Here is a 14,252-nt window from a genome sequence, read left to right as displayed (position 1 = left end):
GGGTCTGTGTCCTCTGTTCTGATGATGACAGGTTACCATTTGCCACTAACTTCACTCCCACGTACTCTCACACTCCCCCAGAGAATCCGGCACTGAGCAACAGCACATGCAAGAGCCCTTGTTTTCCTACACACATGCAAACGGCCCATTCTGCTGAAGGTTTGGCTGACATGAGAAAAACTCCAGGCAACCAAGTGACATTCCCGCTCTGCGGACGTTGATGTGCCGACTCAACTCCTGGCAGGGTTCCTCTCAAACAGTGATGGAGGCTGACCTTTCTCTTCCTCTCTTCAAACAACATGGCCTTTAAGATGCTTCTGACTCCGCATAATTCATTGATGGTGCCCTTCACATGAATCTGTGAGGCTGCGCATCCAAACTCTGACCCCACCTGACAGCCCGGCGGCAGACACACGGGGCCGCAGAGCCGGCAGGATGGATGGAAATGTCAACATCAGGCTCACTCTGACAGGTAGGCTCGTTCTGTGATCACACGTTGCCTCGCCAAGACGCACACCTCCTTCGCATTTCCATATTCATCCGTCTCTTCTACTTCTAGCTGACAGCGGAATACACACTAACTAAAATGCTGAATGTGACTTGGATGAGAAATAGCAATGGCTCTAGACCATCTGTAATCCCCCCCATGAGCGTTGCATAGTTATGGTTATGCGCTGTGGCGAGGAAAAACTCCCCTTTAATCCCCTTAACCTCAGGCAGAACCGGGCTCTGGGTTTGGGCGGCCATCTGGTGTTATGTTTGTGGAAGGTAAGTTTAAGTAGAGGCCCAGACACACCGAACCGGCATCAGAGAACTAGCAGCGATGAAGACCAACTGTTGTGTTGCCTCATGTCGTCCGTGTCTTGGTCAAAAAGACCAACCCTACCTTTACATCAGCATTAAAGGAACAGTGTGTAGCATTTCGGGGGATCTATTAGCAGAAATGGAATAACGAGGGAGCGGAGGGGCACTCAGTTGGTCGCAATCTGCAACCACACCGCTAGATGCTGCCGAATCTTACACAGTAGTGTGAAATGTGGTAAAGCCACCTGCATTGATCTAAAAATGAATGCGGGGGATTCTTATAGAATCTATAGCATTTTTGTCAAAAGTAGCATTTCATGCAGCACTTCTTGCGCCTTTAAAATGTGTGCCTAAGTGTTGCACAATAGTGTTTTGGAAAAGAGATGGAAGGTAAGAACACAAGCTCCTTTACTGTGTCTCTCTAACCTGTCTCTCTATGTGTAGAATGAATTCAATTAAATGTTTAGAACGTTTTCAGTGAACATCGGTGCAGTCCATGTGTGTCTGAATGGATCTACAGCTAAACCAAATCATCAGGGATCCTCTTTGATGCTCTTTGTTTAGCCAGACTGTCATATTTGTAGACATTATTTGAATACATTCAAGTCTTCAGTGGACCTCCCTGATTGTGCCAGAAAGTAAAAAAAAGATTTCTGAGCAGCCTCTGTAGGGCAGCAGTGTGCAGCTGAGGCTCATCGTCAGTCTGGCCAGCGGCCATCCCACCGTCAGGCCTCTCTCCTCCCTCGTCTTTGTGTCTGAGAGGGGCTGGATGTGTGCAGGAAGCCTCACTTTTCCCTTCCGGCGATAAAAGAAACGAATCAATAAGAAGCATTTTTCTTCACCTGCCTCTCCTCCTCCTGCTACTGTAGGTTTCCATGCTCTGTGAGAGAACCCCTGCCTGCAGGGCTTCCTCCACCTCCTCTCATCCCTTCATCCACAATCCATCCAATCTCAGATACTGCAGATCTTTAGCCTTCAGCCCAGAGGCCAAACAGTGGTGAACATGCTTTGTCTCCATACTTGACTTCCTCCCTGGTCGAAGCCTTTCATACTCTCATCTCTGTAATTTTCTGCATTAATTATTCAGGCCCTTCCAGCCTATGAATATAAATCCATTATGTCTGCCCTGCTACTCTCTGCTCAATTAAGAGATTGGGGATGAAATGATATGGGGGGGGGAGGCAGATCAGGCCATCCAAGGATTCATGAGACCTCACTTCACTTTAAAACTATAAGCCATCCTACGATCCGGTGCAGAGACTCATACTGTACATATACATATATACATATACTGTACATATATAGAATTACCTAAAGAAACAAACAATATATAGGACTGACAGTGAGCGTTTGAAACGGATAACCAAATTCAAGAGAGACGTGCCGAGGCTTTTCAGGTCGGGTAGAATCAAACGTTTTAGGGATGCTAATTTTGAAAAACTGGCATGACCATTTTCAAAGGGGTCCCTTGACCTCTGACCTCCAGATCAGTGAATGTAAATGTGTTCTATGGGTACCCACGAGTCTCCCCTTTACAGACATGCCCACTTTATGATAATCACATGCAGTTTGGGGGCAAGTCATAGTCAAGTCAGAACACTGACACACTGACTTGTGTTTTCTGTTGTTAATTGATTCACAATAATAAATATAAAAATAGAATTTGCATAAAGCAGCATATTTGCCCACTCCCATGTTAATAAGAGTATTAAATACTTGACAAATCTCCCTTTAAGGAACATTTTGAACAGATAAAAAATGCGTGATTAATCACGATTAAATATTTGAATCAAATGACAGTCCTAGTTATTATTCATCATTATATCAGTGGCATAAAATGATCTTAAAATGACAATAATATTGTTTATTTAATTATTTCTGGGACAATTTATCATCCAACATTATGGTGACAGGTCTAGCTGTGGCCTTCAAATGAGACTAGACTGGTATTAATGTGTATAAACACACATCATTAGACATCATCAGTCTGTACCTTTGCAACGAGGCAGGATGGAAGCACTGATTCATGCTGTTTATACCACATTCTGACCCTGCCATCAGCACACGCCAACACAAACCAAGAGATTCATGGTCCAGGTGATATTTGTCCATCTCACAGACAGATGTTTCATTTCCTGCCGAGTACACAGAAATAAATGAGCCTGATTTTCTTGTACCGTTTTTTAAATGCAAGCATTTTGCAGCTTAATAAGCACTGCACAATAAAACAGACAAGTAGAAGGCATTGGACTTTCTCTTTGCTGCTGCGTCATTGTACACAGAGCAACATGAGATAACATGTCAGACTACAAAGCTTTACTAACCGAGTCTCAAACTTACAGAACTGCAAACTTAACTGTGATGGAAATAAGGATAAGTGTGATGGAAAACGGAGGACGGACAGCCGCCCTGTCTCTCCATCCTTGTTTCCGCTCGCCACTCCCTCCGACACTCTCAGCTCTGGTGATGGATGCTAGACCACTTCTGAACCAGATCGTGAGCCTGCACCTCTTCCTCTACTGCCGACCGACTGCTGTGATCAACACTTGAGCTGACAGCGCCGTCAGCAGCCACGCACGAGACACACTACGAGAGGCTTTCACATCAAAGATGATCATGTTGCATGACAGTAAAGGCATTAAACATTGAGTCTTAAAACATGAGACTTCACATGTAGGCTAATGTAGGAGTTTAGGAGGTGCACTGCAGAGAACGAGAACAACCTTACTAAATTAAAAAAAAAGCTCTTCTCACTTCAAGTGAATGTTCAAAACATTTGAAGCATCGGCTCAAACCAGCAAATGAGAGTTAACGTGGAAAACTCCAAGCTCTGATATCGACTGCGGTGTGAAGTACACGGCCTCCGAGAGTGAAATCAATGACCTACAGCAATATATCTCACAGTGAATCACAAAACCTGCTCCTCTGCTAAAAAAGAAGTTTTACCAGCATCTGTATCACACATATAGTTCAAACACTTGATTTTACCCCCCTGCATTCCTACTGAGGGCTGGGAACCTCAATACTTCTTGAATACTGACCCGAAACATGTCCAAATGTTTCATATTTAGTATTGAAAACTGTTGAAGTTAGAAATGATTTGTCAGGTCTTGTTTACATATTCTTTGATAAGACAGTTCCTGACTTTGCAGTCACTTTTTTCAAACATGCTTTTTACTACCCAGCAAACGTCAGATTGTGTCGATGATATGTCAGTCAGTGCAGGCCGGGCTCAATAGTATGAAGAGCGGTGAATGCTGCGTAGGGAGGAGGTCGGGGTGGATGGGTGGGTCAGAAAACATTGGACTTTAACGCAGGAAATCTTTAACTGATATTGCAAAATGTCTGATAAGCAGATTGAACCTGATGTACTCATTGCCTTGTTCGGTTGCTCCAAAGCTTCTCTTGCATTACCACACACTGTACAGCAGACCCTGATGACTGGTCTGGTAGTAGCTAAGAGAATAACTCTAAATGAATGGAAGGCTACCAGAAGAAGGCTTTAGAAAAAAACATATGCAAGGTATCAGCACTGAACCTCAGATCGATATTATGGATACAAATGTTCAAACGATACTTATATAAGCCGTATTCCTGCTGTCGTTGGCCTGAAAGGACAGGAGATCCAGCAGCACTGGTGTACATCCTGTACTCATGCATATACAGCACACACAAACACTTAGACACTGCAGCATCGGTGACTCACCAGGAATATCCTCTCCAGCTGGTCCTGGATGTCCTTCATCCCAGGAAAGGCAGCCACTCCCTGGATCATCTCGATGAAGATACAGCCCACTCCCCTTGAAGAGAGAACAACACATGATGGTGATGAGGCCTCCCGTCACATACTGGCTCTGTTAATAAACTCCAGTGGACTGTTTTCATTTGTCTTCATATCCTTTACAGATTAATACTACCATCATTACAGTCAACTGAAATGTAACAATGACTGGTTGGTTCTTTGTATACTTGTAAAACATGTACTGATTAATCACTTCAACAAGCCTCAAAGTGTCATTCTGAACAGATATTGATTTCTTTTCTTCCTAAAGGCTGTTAGGCTGTGGATGTAGGTTGAAATCAGTAAATTGGTGGATCAGTGTAACCCTGCGAGGAGCTGTCTGGGAGTTGTCCGTGTTTCCGTCTTACAACTTTAACCCTTTCAGAGTGTGTTTTCACTTCATGAAAGTCAATTAGAACATGTTGATCGTCTAAAAATGTCTTATTGGCATTCGGTTGTACTTAGCTCCACCCTCTGGTGTCAGTTCTGGTTCCAAAAAAAACAAGGTGGCAGCGGCCAAAATGCCGAACTCGAGGCTTCAAAACCGTTGTCAACAAAGCAATGGGTGACATCACAGTGACTACGTCCACTTCTTATATACAGTCTATGGTCTTTATACTACGTCACCTGACTTCCTCTCTGCTCCCGTCATAATTGCTACGGCCACTACTGAGCTGCTTGCACAGACGTTTCAGTGAGGAGATTTACTAGAATGTAAACCCGGCAACTCAGCAACAATAAACGCTCAGAGAAAGTGCTGTGGTGATGTAGTTTAAAGAGCAAAAAAAGACACGCAGGGCTTCCCGCCTCCCTGATTGTTACTTGGTTACTGCTGTGCCTGTTTTTTGACTTCAGTAAATGAGAACTTTTATCGGACTCAGGCTGACTTTGTGTCCTGCTTTTGGGTTCAAGCTTCTGAGCCGTTGTGACTGTAAGACGTCGGTAAATCAGTCAGTCAATGGGGCCAGCTGCGCTCTTTAACTTCTAGCACATAGTAAATTAGCCTCAGTAAATACAGGCCTGTTTGCTCCCAGACAGTTAATGAACCGTCCTGATGGCAGCAGACCCGGCTGAGAGGAGACTCGGACTGCAGGGACACAACAAAATACATTCTTGGGGATTCACTCTGCAAAAGCACTCTGACTACAAGTGATTCTGTCTCATAGTCCTCCTTCAGGACTTATTGTTTAAAACTCTGGTGTGCTATTCACTCACTGATGGCTTTAAATGGGTCAAACTGATCCAGGATACTCCTGGGCTTTCATTGCAATACAGAACAAACAGATACTTAAAGGGACTGTTTGTAACTTCTTACACGTATAAATCATTGCGGGTCGGTGTCCCATGCGCGCTCGCGTGTGGCTACGCTGTTCAGACTCAGACTCCGACACAATGTTGATTGTTACGATTTTAGCTTATTTTTTATGCTGAATGCAGTACCTGTGAGGGTTTCTAATATCTATACATATATATATATATATATATATATATATATATATATATATATACTGTATATATACTGTATATTCAATTTAATTTATTTTTATATCGCATCAACTCATAGTAGAAGTTGCAACTATATATATATATATATATATATATATATATATAGTGGTTGGAGATGTTCTGCTCAATCTACCGTAACTAAAGCTGTACACTGATCTGTGCATGACCACACTCGAGTGATCTCAGCGTCGCCTCTGATTGACAGACAGTGTGAGAGCTGCAGAAAGGTATAAATAGAGCAGTCTTCCATCACGTCCTCCCTCCTCACAGACGGCAGCCGCTAACCTGTAGGCTGCTCTGATGGATGCTTCTCATGGCAGGAAGACAGATCTGCACAACCTTTTGGTCCCGCAAGAGATGCTTCTTCATGGAAGACTGCTTCCTAAGTGACCAGGGGTGAGTGTGTGTGTGTGTGTGTGTGTGTGTGTGTGTGTGTGTGTGTGTGTGTGTGTGTGTGTGTGTGTGTGTGTGTGTGTGTGTGTGTGTGTGCGTGTGTGTGTGTGTGTGTCGCAGGGGGACTCTCAGTGGGATGGAACACCACCCAGTAGATTGGTCACCTGCAAATACCCTCGAAGCAGACACACTATCCCTCTGCCTCCCAGACCCCCAAAGCCCCCCAACTGCTTTTTAATTGGATGTTGGAGAATGCAGCTGAGGTTCACGGGATGTCCCCGCTGACAGACGGGGTCATCGAGGCTCGGCTGAGAGTCCAACACCAGGATTGTTGGAAGGAAGCCTCACAGGAAGGGGACACTAGGTGGAGAACGGCCGGTTCTAGCCGGGGAAACAGATACCTCCACCTCTGGGGCAGACTCATTTTTACATTTCCTGTTGCTGCTCAACTTGATTTAAAATCTTATCTGTCTAAGTGGTGAAAAGACCAGAAGATGAATCCGATATAAATTGTTATATTTAAGCATCTCTGCATCAGAGTCAAATGTTAAACATTCTGCAGAGATGTCTCGGTAGTCAAAATGAAATTTGAGGTGGAACATAATTACAGATGAATCATATTTATTAAAAAGTATGATCTGTGTTCTTCTGTTTGACTTGTTGTTTAGTCATTATGATTCATCACTCTTTGTAGATTTGTTTCCCTGTATCTTTGCTAATTTGTTGTATGTACGCTACTAATTTAGAATATTAGGTTGGAGATCTCCTCCTGGACGTGGATGGCAGTTCCATCTGCCCTTCCTCTAAGGTCCGCAACCTTGGTGTCATCCTGGACTCCACCCTCTTATTTCATTCACACATCAAATCCATCACAAAATCCGCCTTCTACCACCTCAAAAATATTTCCAGACTCCGGCCATCACTCTCCGACTCCGTGGCAGAGACCCTCATCCACGCCTTCATCACCTCCCGTCTGGACTACTGTTATGGAGTCCTGTCCGGGGTACCCAGCAAAGCCCTGGACCGGCTCCAGTATGTCCAGAACTTAGTTGCCAGGGTTCTCACCCGCACTAGGCCCCGGCAGCACATCACACCGACACTCATCCACCTTCACTGGCTTCCAACCAAGTCCCGCATCACCTATAATCTCCTCCTTCTCACATACAAATCCCTCCATGCCCCTCAGTACCTAACCGACCTTCTCCACCCCTACACCCCGTCACGGAAACTACGATCCTCCGACACCGGTCTGCTCTCTACCCCCCCACACTCTGCTGAGAACTTTCGGCGACAGAGCCTTCAGCGTCGCAGCCCCCCCCCCCCGCCCTCTGGAACTCTCTCCCTCCTGAAATAAGAAATGCTTCATCCCTGGACACTTTAAAAAACACCTCAAGCATCAAAATTTAGCGTAAGTTTGGAGCTACAGTATGACATGGTCGGTACCGATGGATTCCTTAGGTTTTTCTACTTTCATATGCCCGGATCTTCACTCTAGCTTTAAAATAGCAAGTTGCTTTAATTTGTTAAAGAAATTAGTGGCTTTAAAACAAAATTTGCAAAGTTAAAGTTAACGCGTTATTATGGCGTTAACTTTGACAGCCCTAATAAATTATAATTGCACAGTCAGTCACAAAACTGCTATTACATTTTCCCCCCAAATCATTCAGCCCTGTTTAAAATGATATCAATATTATATGATATTCACATGTCAATCACATTGCACATCCGTAGTAGCTCCATCTGCGAGTGTAATACGTGTGAATGTGATGAATATGTGATTCAGTGGGGGGGTTTACAGGAGGTGAAGGGTGACCAGAGAGAGGAGGAAAAAAACTAAGATACACAATAAAAATTCATCCAAGGACCGATCTACAGGGAACACCCCCTCAGGTCAGGATAGAAGTGAGTATAAATGGGTTTAGTGTAGAAAAATCTGATCTCGATCTTGATGGAACTACCTGGAGAGGTCAAGGATAAATTACACGGAGTGAGTACGGGATCTCAGGGTCAGGGGTTAGGAGTACTCACCACATGTCCAGGCAGGTGGAGTAGTCTGTGGATCCCAGCAGGACATCTGGAGGCCGGTACCATAGGGTCACCACCTCGTTGGAGTAGGTATGGCTGGGGACCGACTTGGCCCTGGCCAGGCCTGAGGGGAGAGCAACACAACAGCACCGTCTCAGAAAGCATTATCATTGACTGACCTTCAGCAGGCTGCTGAAAACAAAGCAGAGCGCTGGAGAGGGGCAGCCGGCGCTGCAGCAGGCACTACTAGATGGGATTGTGTGAGTCAATGTAGCGTACTGTAAGAATCAGGATACAGCAACGAAATGAAAATCAAGGCAGAGAACATAACGTATTAAAAATATGTGTTTGCAGCAATACAGCAGCAGAAAATATGAAGACAAAGAGACACGTTCATAAAACCCCACATGAAATGTTGGATGGAATAAATTAAATAGTAAAGTTTTTAGCTGTTTTTGTGAACAGGTTCAAAAACAGGTTTAATAATTCACTCTGCTTTGATTCTGAATCTAAAAAAATCTAAAATCGAATCTAAAAAAAACCCAACAACTCTATTTTTACGCTTAAAAAAAGTGCAGAATTTGTCACTAGCAGTTCCTGTTTGTAATGTACCTGTAGATGAACAGACAACTATCACTGCTTCACGTCTCTCCCTCCTGCACCCTCCCCTTCAACTCTCTTGTGCTCCCCTGACGAGGTGCGCCTCACGGTCTGAAAACCTCTGCACTAGAGTCATCTATAGTTCATTTTACAAGCCAGCTTTGGGGGGAAATTTGGATTCAATAACGCAATAACTAGATTTGCAAGAAGAAGACGAGACTAGGGATGCTAATTTTGAAACATTTTCTTAACCGATAACCGACCCTCGTTAACCGATTATTAACCGTTAACTGACAAGATTTGTGCGTCGCATGCAGCGGTGCACCAGCTGCAGGAGCACAACAGATATTATAGTTATAGATATAGATATAGTATAGTGTTGCAGACATGCAGCCACTTTCCCAGTAAAAGTCTCCACCGCACATTTAGTTTAGTTTAGCAGGTTGTCATCTGTGTGTCCACTCGGCATAACTTCAGCGAGTATCCAACAAACAGTGTGTGTGTTTGTGCTACGTTAGCAGCTCCAGCGTTGCCGGAGGCTCCGTGCTCGCCGCCGCCGCCACACGTAGTCTGTGTAACTTTAGCGAGTGTCCGACAGACCGTGTGTGTGTTGGTGGTGAGTGTGAGGTTGTTGGTGGCGTTCTAGCTGTGATCGTAGGTGTAGCAGTGTGTGGACAGTTTATCTGTCGGTGAATAAATACTATGAAACTACAACTCCTCCGCTCAAGAGAGCCGGACATCAGAGTCGACTTCCTGTATCCTGCAACTCCGGCTCCGCCTCTTAAGGTGGGCTGTTAAGGTGGACCAGCTTTTCTCCTTAAAGTGACGAGCCGCTCCTCTGAGCCGCTCAGCTTTTGAGTTAATTATTAACATTTCTTTTAACCGATAGCGTTAATCGGTTAAAATGCTTAATGTCAGTTAACGGTTAAACGGTTAATTATGGACATCCCTAGACGAGACCTAAAGACTAATGTTAGCTGAGCACTGTATTCCGGCTAATCAACACACAACTCTGATTGAGTGACGAATAACGTGTTTCATTTGAAAAGAGTTGCACCTGTACAGGACTCTGGAAAACACTGGTTTCCTTCATACTAATCTCATAACGGAGGCGGGTATTCTTAGTTACTACAGGGGGTTTAGAACGTAACAAATCATTCACACCAAAAGCGCAAAGTTCAGCATTGCACAGTGCGATACCCTGGAGTCCACTTTACATCGCTGCACAGAGAGAGTCTCAGCTACTGGTAAGTTGCTCATTAAAAGGGTAAAGATGACATTCATCTTCATTATTTATTGTTTAATAAGAAAGGATTAATCAAGTCCTTCTTTAGACCTGACAAAGCTGTTGATAGTTGAAACATCTTCCCGTTCAATTCCTGAGAGCTTGCAATGTGACTCCCTATATTCAACGAGCAGACGACCCTTCTGTTTCCACTGTTAACTCGTTGAAGCAATCAAACTCCGCTTGGCAGACCTGTCTTTGGACTGATTTTCCGTACATTCAACCGCAACAAGCCTGAGATTGCCTTTTCAAATGGAAATCATGATGGAAGACCTTTGAGGGTTTCAGCGAGAAGCAGAGCAACGTCGTGAATATCAGTGAGATGAACCCAAAGGACCAAAAACTCCCGTTCCCATCGAGTGAAGCGGACGTCATTAGATAATTAATGGTGATACTACGGCTACTTTTTGTACCTGGAATTTGAAACTATCATAAGGTTTTATGAGAACCACAAAAAAGGGCTTCTCTAGGTTTTTATAATGGGCGTCTCCAGGTTATTCTAACCCTCTTCTAGCATTTATCTACACGGTGACACCAACCCAGTTAAGTATCCGGTGACAGTGCTCCCATGGCAGCTAATGGTAGAGCAGAGTGCAGAAGCAGCGAGCTTTAATGAGGCTGATGGCATTACCTCTTTGTCTCTTCCCAAGTGGTCGGAGGGCTTAATTAAAGCATTTAGCTTGGTAAAAAAAAAAAGACTTCCTGCCCTGCTGCTATTCCCCTGTGAGTGGGAGGAAGATGGGCAGAGTGGAGAATAAATGAGAGGAAGGGAGGGCGTATTTAACATTTCCTTGTGTTTGGAACAGGAGAAAGGAGATTCAGACGGCATTCATCACGACCGAGCACTCTAATGTCCACACACACTGATCTAACGTAGAATAGACGCCATCTGCCCGCTCATACTCAGAGGCTATTATGTCCACTGCAGGCGCCCTGTGTGTGTGTTATCCTCCTATTACTGCACTCATCAGAAGAGAAAGTGCCGTAATAGGAGGCTGGTGTAGTGGAACATGGAGAGGTGTAGAGATGTGGTACAGAGTACAGTTAACTAGCATTGTTGGTATATCTGAATAGCTCAACATGTGACTGGTTTTATAACCCTCCTCCTGACCTGTACACTACCTAGAGATACTGTAGCTACATTCACTTTGATAGGTGTCTGAACCTAAGGCTGTGTTCGGACCAAGAGTGAAGCGAATGTTTCGCCTCGCTTTACTCGCATGAGTTGAACTGCTGGTATCATTTGTGTTTATTCGTGCAAGACGCGCCGGAGTGGAGACGAAGCTTGTCTTCATAGATACCAATAACGTTTCTTTCCTCCATTTCTGCCATCAACCATGGAAGAAATAACCACTGTTGCTGCTTTGTTCATGTTGTTGAAGTCCCAGATATGTCAGAAAACCAAACGCCGTCGTGTCTGGGTTCATAATATCACCCGGCGGCGAGCTGTATTCACATACAGCAAACTGTTGGTATCTAGCAAGCCATACGCCGCTACTGCGGTATGAACCCAAAATAAATAGATTGTGCTGTGATTTAATTGCAATAAACGGATCAAAATGAAACCGAAATAACAACATAATATTGCCGATTTGTAAAAACTCGGAATTCATGCTTTGTCAGGTCTGTCCGCAAGACGACAAGCAAACATCTTTTAAAATGCTTGTTTTCTGAATGGAGTTTGGATCGATCAGTGACAGGCTATGCAGCTGCACCATTAACATTCAAGATAAAGTCATCAAGGCATAAATGCAGCAGAGACGTTGTTGTTTCTACCACAGACAGTCTGTGGTTTCTACACAGAGTTTGGTCCGGTCTCTGTACAGATCTGATGTACTATCGTAGCTCTTGGTGATCACAGACACATACAAGATTTATTCATCCTCCATTTCTGATTCAACAACTTCACGTCAGTGACGACAGGAGGAGAATCTCAACGCAAATTTCTTGCTCCAGATAAAATATTTCAACTGAAGCAAATGCACATCATTCCCTCCACTTGCGTCGTCCGGCGCAAATTCACGTCGAAAAGGGTTAAGAAGCGTGTGGTAATTTGTAAATAATAGTAATAATCCACAATTAAAACCCCGTACTTTATTCATTCATGGAGCTTTGCAAGTCACTGCATGTTCTACAACATTGTACAGCACATATTTCAGAATAAAAGTGTTAACAAATGAAGGAATTCTGTCCACAGAAAAATCGCTTGAAGGCTTTTATTTTGAAATGAAAGCAGGAAGTGTTGATTTAAAAATAAGTCTTTACTTTTTTTCATCTCTGTAACATATTTTACAGACAGACATTGAAACTGTAGTAATCGTCTTAATATGATGTTAATATACAGTCAATAGATCACCTTCACTGTCTGTTGCTGCTGTGAGATGTACGCGGCATGAATCAAAAATAGGCGAGACCTCCATTCTCTAGAAGAGACGCAGCTGCGGGCAGTGTGGCTGCTCTAACCTGTTAACACGGACGCCGAAATAAAAAACAACAGGTAACGCAGCCGCCATGCGCTCCTGACGTTCCTGGTGTGTCCGAGGCTTTAGAACCCCCCCGAGTCCAACTGCAGAGGAAGGAACTATACTTCAAAGCCCCGACCTATGGCTTCACACACACACACACACACACACCTTCAGCCACCTTCATCTATTGTAGTTCATCAGGTGACCTGCCGTCCTGTCCAGGTAGCTACTGGGATGAAGGTCACCGGTGAATTATACATCACTATCTCACGCACAACACCGGAGGGGTCACAAAATATACGGGGGAAGAGGTGGGCTGGAGGGAAACAGGAGGAAGAGAGAATGAACAAAGAGAAGGATGAAAATAGTCTGTGTCCCCGGGGGGGAAACAGACCACCGCTCTTTTGAAGTTCATTTGGATTTTAAAGGCAGTTTGTAGCTTCAGCCTCCTTCTCTTCCTCCTCCTCCTCCTCCTCCTCCTCCTTCTCCTCCTTCTCCTCCTTCTCCTCCTCCTCCTCTTCCTTCTCCTCCTTTTCCTCCTCTTCCTCCTCCTCCTTCTCCTCCTCCTCCTCCTTCTCCTCCTCTCCATCACGCAGCAGATTGAGGGATGTATATTGCATCCTGCCAGAAGCTATTTAAAAGACTGCAGGGAATAATTTCACAGGGTACAACAATAACTTCTTCTGAACAACTCATTTAGGGCATCATGGCTCCGTGTGATTCCATCAAACCGGGCTACAGTACCAGTAACCTGTCCAAAACGGAGGGAATTAGGAACTACAGACTCAGTTTCATTCAGCTGTTCTACAATCACAGGACTCCGGTAAAGGAACAGTTCAACATTTTGGGAAATGTGCTTCTGTGACCTTAACAACAACAACAACACCGTTCTCTGCTTAGGTTCCCAGAGACACTTACAAGTATCTGTTCAGAAGTATAATTCCAGTTTAGGTTGTTAAGTTTTCCCTGTTCTAAGTCTGACATGTTTTCTCTGGTTTCACTTTGAGTCTACTAGCATTGGGTATCCGGTTCGATACTGTGCTCATGTACTCGTACTAATACTCGCAAAACGGCTCCGATACAACGGCTCCGATATCACTTTCGGGTCAGGTGGGTGGGTGCGGGTATTAAAAAAACCCTGACTTGGGCATCGCTAATGGGCGGAAATACGTAATCACTCACTCGACCAGTTAGGTTGTTTGAGCTGGACAGAGCGATCAGATCTGAACACTGGAGACACATATTAATACCAGGTGTATATGCAATCGATCATATCTGGATACGAGACCCATCTTAAGGTGTAAAGGGGAGACATACAGTAGATAAACAGTTGAGACAGACTTGGCTGCACACAAAGCTTCCTCTGAGCAGAGTGTTTCTGCTGCGTTCTAAA

The 14,252-nt window shown here is 44.3% G+C and overlaps 1 protein-coding gene across 3 annotated transcripts in view; it reads right to left on the bottom strand.

The window, feature by feature from the left end:
* cdk14 (cyclin-dependent kinase 14) overlaps positions 1–14,252 on the bottom strand; it is a 161,603-nt gene that overhangs the window by 65,439 nt on the left and 81,912 nt on the right. For all 3 annotated transcript variants that reach the window (XM_037785139.1, XM_037785140.1, XM_037785141.1), the window contains 2 exons: positions 8,513–8,633; positions 4,511–4,604 (listed from right to left, as the gene is read on the bottom strand). In XM_037785139.1, the coding sequence (XP_037641067.1) occupies positions 4,511–4,604; positions 8,513–8,633 (215 nt within the window). The remainder of the gene's footprint in view (positions 1–4,510; positions 4,605–8,512; positions 8,634–14,252) is intronic.

Source organism: Sebastes umbrosus, chromosome 11 (assembly GCF_015220745.1).
Source record: "Sebastes umbrosus isolate fSebUmb1 chromosome 11, fSebUmb1.pri, whole genome shotgun sequence".
NCBI classification, from domain to species: domain Eukaryota; kingdom Metazoa; phylum Chordata; class Actinopteri; order Perciformes; family Sebastidae; genus Sebastes; species Sebastes umbrosus.
The sequence above is the reverse complement of the archived record's forward strand: the minus strand, read 5'-3'. Positions and strand labels throughout refer to the sequence as shown.